The sequence below is a fragment of the Gracilinanus agilis genome, unplaced genomic scaffold (genome assembly GCF_016433145.1).
Source record: "Gracilinanus agilis isolate LMUSP501 unplaced genomic scaffold, AgileGrace unplaced_scaffold47019, whole genome shotgun sequence".
Lineage (NCBI taxonomy): Eukaryota > Metazoa > Chordata > Mammalia > Didelphimorphia > Didelphidae > Gracilinanus > Gracilinanus agilis.
In genome coordinates this window covers 1-6,786 of record NW_025381377.1, presented here as the reverse complement: position 1 = coordinate 6,786, position 6,786 = coordinate 1, and the positions used below count along the sequence as shown (strand labels likewise).

General features: G+C 64.0%; 1 protein-coding gene across 1 annotated transcript; it reads left to right on the top strand.

Moving 5' to 3' along the window:
• Window positions 1-501: 501 nt before the first annotated feature.
• On the top strand, window positions 502-6,762 carry LOC123255465 (double C2-like domain-containing protein gamma). The gene is made up of 10 exons (XM_044684253.1): window positions 502-787; window positions 1,514-1,593; window positions 1,691-1,762; window positions 3,345-3,454; window positions 4,931-5,060; window positions 5,147-5,200; window positions 5,917-6,068; window positions 6,296-6,377; window positions 6,451-6,547; window positions 6,627-6,762. The coding sequence occupies exons 1-10, from the start codon at window positions 502-504 to the stop codon at window positions 6,755-6,757; spliced, it is 1,194 nt and encodes a 397-aa protein (XP_044540188.1). The 3' UTR covers window positions 6,758-6,762.
• The last annotated feature ends 24 nt before the right edge of the window (window positions 6,763-6,786 follow it).

Below are 6,786 nucleotides of genomic sequence, written 5' to 3'. Positions count from 1 at the left end.
TAAGCCCCTGCCGACCGCAAGGCCGAGCCTGCAGGGCAGCAGCCCGGGACCTCCCCTGGGCTCTGGTCCTCCCCCTGCCCGAAGGGCACCCACTCCAGACACCCAGAACCCACGCCCTGCCCCACCCCCGGGCTGATCGGACAAGCGGAAGCCACGTGGGCCCTCTACTGCCTCACCTGTGCCCGCGACAAAGCCCCAGGGGTCCTGTGCCCCCGAAGGGGCGCTGCGGTGCCAGCACAGAGCGTCCGCCCCGCCTAGTCCTTCCCTGCACCCTGACCTTCCCTCCGAACACACCCTTCCCCCTAGTCCAGCCTTCCTGCCTTTGGCCGCTCTCCTCCACCGAGCCCCCCTCACGCTGCCCTCCCCGCGCCTGGTGGGCTCCCCTGGATTCTTCCCCGTTAGCCAACCTCCCCACCTTTAACCTCTCTCCTCTGCCTGCGCCCCCGCCCCCGTTCCTGCCCCTCCGCCAGCCCTCCAGGCGGACCCTCGGCCCCCAGCACCATGGCGGGCGCCCGCGGGGAGAAGGTCACCATGCAGGAGCACATGGCCATCAACGTGAGCCCCGGCCCCATCCGCCCCATCCGCCAGATCTCCGACTACTTCCCCCACTTCTACCCCTTCGCTCCCGCCCTGCTCCGGCCCCGGCCAGCCCCCAGCGGGCCCGGCCCCGAGAGCGCTCTGGGCAGCCCTGGGGAGGATGCTGGGACCCCGGCGGCGGCGAAGCCTGGAGGCTCTCAGGGCCAGCTGTGCCTGCTGCAGGAGCAAGACGGAGACTCTGATGAGAGCAGTGAGTGCCGAGGCGGGGGAGGGGAGGGGACGGAGCCCCAAATCGGCGCCCCCCCCCCCGTCTGCCTGGCAGGAAGCTCCCACCTCAGCGGGGGCCCAGCCGGGAAGGGGGCGCGTCTGCTGCCGCCTCCGGTGGGCCCCTGCCGGGCACGTTTCTAACACCTGTGCGGGAGCTCACAGACAGACGGCGGGACACACACACACACACACACACACACACACACACACACACACACACACACACAGAACTGCTCCCAGCTGGAGCTGCGGCAGGGCCACAAAAGAGAGAGAAGGTGACCCCTCCTGGCGTCCTCCGTCCTTTGGGGAAGGGCCCGGCTGGCGGGTGGAGCTGCACCAGAGGAGGATGCTGGGGTCTCCTGCCCCCACCTCTGCTGCCCCTCCCCATAGAACCCTCTAGGAGTCAGCTCCCCCCACCCCGCCCCATCCGCCTCCTTCCTGATCGAGACCAGAGACCCCGAGGCCTCCCTCAGCCCCTGGTCAGCGAGTCAGTCAATAAACATTCATTCAAGGACCTACTGTGTGCCAGGCACCGGGCCGCACACTAGAGCCCCAGAAAGGCAAAAGACAGCCCGAGGCCTTGCAGAGCCCAAAGCAGAGACGACCCGCGGGCCGCCCAGGGTCTACAGGCCACCATCCCGGGAGGGGAGAATGAGAAAGGCTTCGGAGAAGGTGGGGCCCTCACCCGCTGGCCCCTCTCCCTCCCCAGCCGCCCTGGGCTCCCTGGAATTCACGCTCCTCTTGGACCCACAGAACTGCGTCCTGCACTGCGCGATCCACCGGGCCAAGGTGAGAGGCTGCAGCCCCCTCCCCTTCCCCCTCCCCCACAATCTCCGGCGTTCACCGGCGCCTCTCTGAAACCGGCATCCTTGTCTCTGGCCTCCAGGGTCTGAAGCCCCTGGACTCGGGCTCCAGGGACACCTTCGTGAAGGCCAATCTGCTGCCAGGGGCCAGCAAGGTAAAGGAGAGGCAAGGGCTGGGGGGACGGCTGGGGGCTGGGCAAGGGAGGAGCTGGAGGGCGGAGGAGAGCCCCCAGGATCCCCTTCGTGCTGGGTGCTGGAGCGGAGATAGAGAGCTGTCCAAGGTGACTGACACAGGAGAGAAAGTGGCGGACCCAGGCCTTCTGAGAATGAGCTGAGCGCACAGTGGGGGCTTGTGCACAGTAGGGGTTTGTGCATAGTGGGAGTCTGCACACAGTAGGGGCTTGTGCACAGTAGGGGTTTGTGCATAGTGGGAGTCTGCACACAGTAGGGGCTNAGGGGCTTGCGCACAGTAGGGGCTTGTGCACAGTAGGGGTTTGTGCATAGTGGGAGTCTGCACACACTAAGGGCTTGTGCACAGGGGGAGCTTGGTGAGTAGAAAGCCCAGCATGAGAGGAACTAGACTACTTGGTCAGAGCTGCCCTGTCTCATCCACCAGCCTGCCTCTGCCCTTAGGGGACTCATAGAATCTTAGGGAGACACGGCTGATAGACTTCTCATCTAAGAGAAATCCCATTGGCATCTGCCATTAGAGGGCTATGTTTTAGGCTGCAATTGCCTGAGGTCAGAGAAGAGGGAGATCAGGGAAGGTTTCCTGAGGGAGGTGGGATTTGAGCTGGGCTTTGAAGGAGAAGCAGGATGTGGGGAGATGAGGGTGGTGAGGTATAGCAGACCAGTGGCAGCTCAGGTTGGAGGGGTAAGTTGGGGCCTAGAATGTGAGAGGTAGGATTTGAGATATCCTATTGGCAAGGTCCTCAGGCAGTGGTGTCACATAACAGTAATAATTCCATGTTTAAATAGTACTGCCTGAGAGCTGGGCCTAGAAATGGGAAGTCCTAGGTTCAAGTCTGGCACTTGGTAGCTGGATGACCCTGGGCAAGTCACTCCACCCCCATTGCCCAGCCCTTCCCACTCTTCTGCCTTAGAACCAATACTTAGTATTGATTCTATGACAGAAGATACAGGTTTAAAAAAAGAAAAAATACATAAATAGCATTTCCAAATTCTAAAAGTATTTTGTAGGTAGAAGTGAGTGTTATTACCCCCATTTTACTGATGAGCAAACTGAGGCTTTGAGAGGTTACACTCAAGGTCTGACAGGTAGTGAGTGACTAAGGCAGGATGGGGTCCAGGTGCACTTCCTGCTGGGCCAGTGTCTTAGGAAGATTGTCCTTGAAGTGGGCAGGAGGGCAGGAATAAGGAAAAGCAGTTATTGGGAGCCACTCCGATGGTCCAGACAGGGAGGGCACCATCCCACTGTGGTCCTGGTCCTGAGCTGGGAGTGGGAGCATCATGGAGGAGGGATGAGATTCCCGAGATTTCAGAGGGAGGAACAGCAGGACGCTGATTGGGGCAGGGACACACCCTGGCTGGTGGGCAGGAAATACAGGGGGGCCCCTGCTCCCAGCCCCAGAGTGGGTGCATGCGATAGGCATAGGATGAGGTCGTTCATTGGTCGAGACCTCCCACGTGCCAGCCCAGAGGGCACGGTGCCCTGGCCAGGACCTCCTGAGTGCTCTGGCCCTGTCTGTACCACCGCTCTGCATCCTGCCCCCTCAGGCAAGTCAGCTGCGCACCCGAACTGTGCGGGGCAGCCGGGGCCCCCGCTGGGAGGAGACCCTGACCTACCATGGCTTCACCAGCCAGGATGCTGGACGCAAGACGCTGCGGTGAGCCCCTTTCCTAGATGCCACCCCGACATCTCCTGTCCTGACAGATGCCAGCCCCTCGTTCGTGAACACATATCAAGGACCTGCCTCTGTGGGGCACAGCCCGGTGCCAGCTGGGGGGACTCTAGTGCCACAGAAGGGAGAAGAGGGTTTCTCCCCTGCTCTGGAGCAGACCCAACCCAGGCCTTCCATTTGGGCTCTGGGTCCTCCTTGAGTGCCAGGGAGCCCTCAGGCCGGCCCTTCGTTCTTTAACCCTTCCCCTTCGTCTTAGAGTCAATCCTGTGTATGGTTCCAAGGGAGAAGAGTGGTCAGGGCTAGGCAATGAGGATTAAGTGACTAGCCCAGGGTCATCCAGCTAGGAAGGGTCTGAGGCCACATTGGAACCCAGGACCTCCCATCTCCAGGCCTGGCTCTCTCTCCCCACTGAGCCGCCCGGCTCTTTTTTTTCAGTCTCTGCCTGAGTGGCCTGTCCTCCTGAGCAGGCTTTCTCGGGTGGTGCACCCTCACCCTGGCACATGGTGGGCGATTAAGCTGTTAAACCTTCACGCCAACCAAGGAAGGGGCACGAGCCTGGCCATCAGGGGGTCATGGGGCAGTCTGTGGGTTCCGGCAGTGCCTACGCAAAATCCAGAGGAAGGAGAGGCCCCTGGTGCACCCGGTAGCTCCTCCCGAACCAGGCTCTGTCTAAAGCTCTCCATAGACCTCAGCCACTGACGTGCCAGCCCCCGTGACTGCCCCACTGGCTGCTGGCGCGGCGGTACTTGGGACTCCCAGAGTGAGGCTCCCCAGGGCTCTCTGCCAGGGGAGTGGGCATGTCCTCAGGGGCCCAAGAAAGGGCTTTGGAAGCAGTGGCTGGGGGTTGGGGGTTCCTGCCCTCACGGGGCTTTGGTTAGCCCAGGAGGGCCAAAGAGACGCAGGAAAGGCCCCTCTTAGCAGAAGGGATCTGGGGAGGTGGGGGCAGGCCCTCCCGGGTACCCGCTAAGAGGGCACTGTGGAGTGGCCAGGGGGCACCAGGGGGCTCTCCCCAAAGCCCAGTCGCTGGCACGAGGGGATCAGGACTCTCCTCCAGGCTGCCAGAATTCTCCGAGGGCCCCGGGCCGCTTCTGGAGTTCTTCCAGCGTGTAGAACAACCAGAACCTCACACCTGGCTCAGAGGACTACTGGTTAAACTAGGAAGCAGCCAGGGGGCCATGCTGGTGGCAGCTTCCCTAGCAGTCCTTCCAGGGTCCAGCCTGGGCCTCTGCCCTTCCTCCCTTCCCCGGCCCCTGCCAGCAACTGAATGCAAACCCAGCTTGTGCCCATCACTGCCGGGGCACAAGTCACAGTTAGGGAGGGCTCCCCCTTGAAGCTCTTCTAGCCCCGAGGAGTCTGATGGGAGGGACGGGGATGGCAGAGCCGAGGGGCTGGAGCCGGCGGGGGGGAGGGCCGGACCCGTATGAGCTCGGGCAGTGACAGGACCCTGGGACTGGGGTCCAGGCTCTGCGTGTGTGAGGAGTCCAGGCTGCGGAGGCGGGCAGAGCCCCTGGGGGAGCTGCGAGTGCCCCTGAAGAAGCTGGTGCCCAGCCTGCCCCGGAGCTTCAACATCTGCCTGGAGAAGAGGCGCCTGGTGAGCCAGGGGGCACCAGAGGCGGGCATGGGGAGGGGGGGAAAGGGGTGCCCCCAGCCTGACCCTTTTGCCCGTTGGGTTTTCAGACCAAGAGGCCCAGCAGCCTGGACACTGCCCGGGGCATGTCCCTGTATGAGGAGGTAGGTCCACGGCCGTCCCTGGCAGCTCCCCGTGCAGCTGTCAGAGGCATCGAGCCCCTGCCTGGAGCACCATCGGCTCATTCTATTTTGGGAGACGCTCTGGGGCCGGATGCCAGTCACTGGGATGTCGTCTCTGCCCCGATGACAGCCTGGTGCCGTGACTGGCCGTGCCCAGAGGGGGGCAGGATGGGATGGAGGGGGGCCCCCTGAGACCCGGGCAGCTCAGCGAAGAGCAGGAGGAGGCCATCTGGCCGGGGTGCGCAGGGGAGGCCATCTGGCCGGGGTGCGCAGGGGAGGCTGGGGGCAGACGGGAGGGGGCCTGGGCCCACCCACACCCCAGGCCAGGTCTGAGGGGCAGACGAGGGATCCACGGGCGGGTCTCCACTTGGAGCCACAATGGCATCCCATCGACCTTCATGGAATCTATACTCCGGAGTGGCCGATGGCTTCATCTCCGGCCTCTGGGCCTTGACGGGCCGTTCTCCGCACCTGTGATGGCTGCCTGATGAGCAAAGTGAGGCCGAGGAGCACCCGGGCTCTCGGCTTCCATCCACCATCCACCTGGGGCCCCCTCGGCTCCCCCTGCGGCAGCCCTGCCCCCCTTGTGGCCAGACCCCTCCAGGTCCCTGGCTGGCACCTGGCACCAGGCAGGCCTCCTGCCCACCCCCATTAGGCCGAGTCAGGCCAGTGACTGCCGCCTGGCATCTGCCCCGCAGGACGAGGTAGAGGTGGCCGGAGAGGAGCGAGGCCGGATCCTGCTGTCCCTCTGCTACAGCTCTCAGCGGGGAGGCCTGCTGGTCGGGGTCTTACGCTGCGCCCACCTGGCCCCCATGGACGCCAACGGCTACTCGGACCCTTTTGTGCGCATGTGAGTGAGCGGGGAGCGCGGGGTGCGCGGGGTGCGGGGAGCAGGGTCACCTGAATCCACCCCCTCAAACTCCACCTAAAGCCAGGGCCCTTCACATGGGCAGGGCACGGCCCTGGCACCAAGTCGGAGGACAGACAGACCTGGGTCTGAGGATGGGGCACTTCCCAGGCACAGGTTCCCCCCTTACTGCCTCCACGCCCCCCAATCCCCAACTCCTCGGCCCTCAGTTTCCTCCGCCCAAACGTGGGCAAGAAGTCCAAATACAAGACAACTGTCCGGAAGAAGACCCTGAACCCCGAGTTCAATGAGGTGAGTTGGGGGCCGGGGCCCCTCTCTAGCGGGGTGTCCCTGGGGCCCACGAGTGACGGGGCCGCATCTGTAGGAGTTCTTCTACGCCGGGCAGAGGGAGGAGCTCGCCCAGAAGACCCTGCTGGTGTCCGTGTGGGACTACGACCTGGGCACGGCCGACGACTTCATCGGTGAGGGTCGGGGTGGGGGCGGGCACGGGGGGCAGGGCCAGGAGGGGGCCCGGCTGAGCGGGGTACACGCTCCCACCAGGAGGGGTACAGCTGAGCATCAACGCCACCGGGGAGAAGCTTCGGCACTGGAGAGAGTGTCTGGCCCGCAGCGACCGGCGCCTGGAGCTGTGGCACCCGCTGGACGGAGCCCCCCCCCAGCTCGGAGACTAGCAGACCTCACGGCCTCCCCTGTGGGGGCT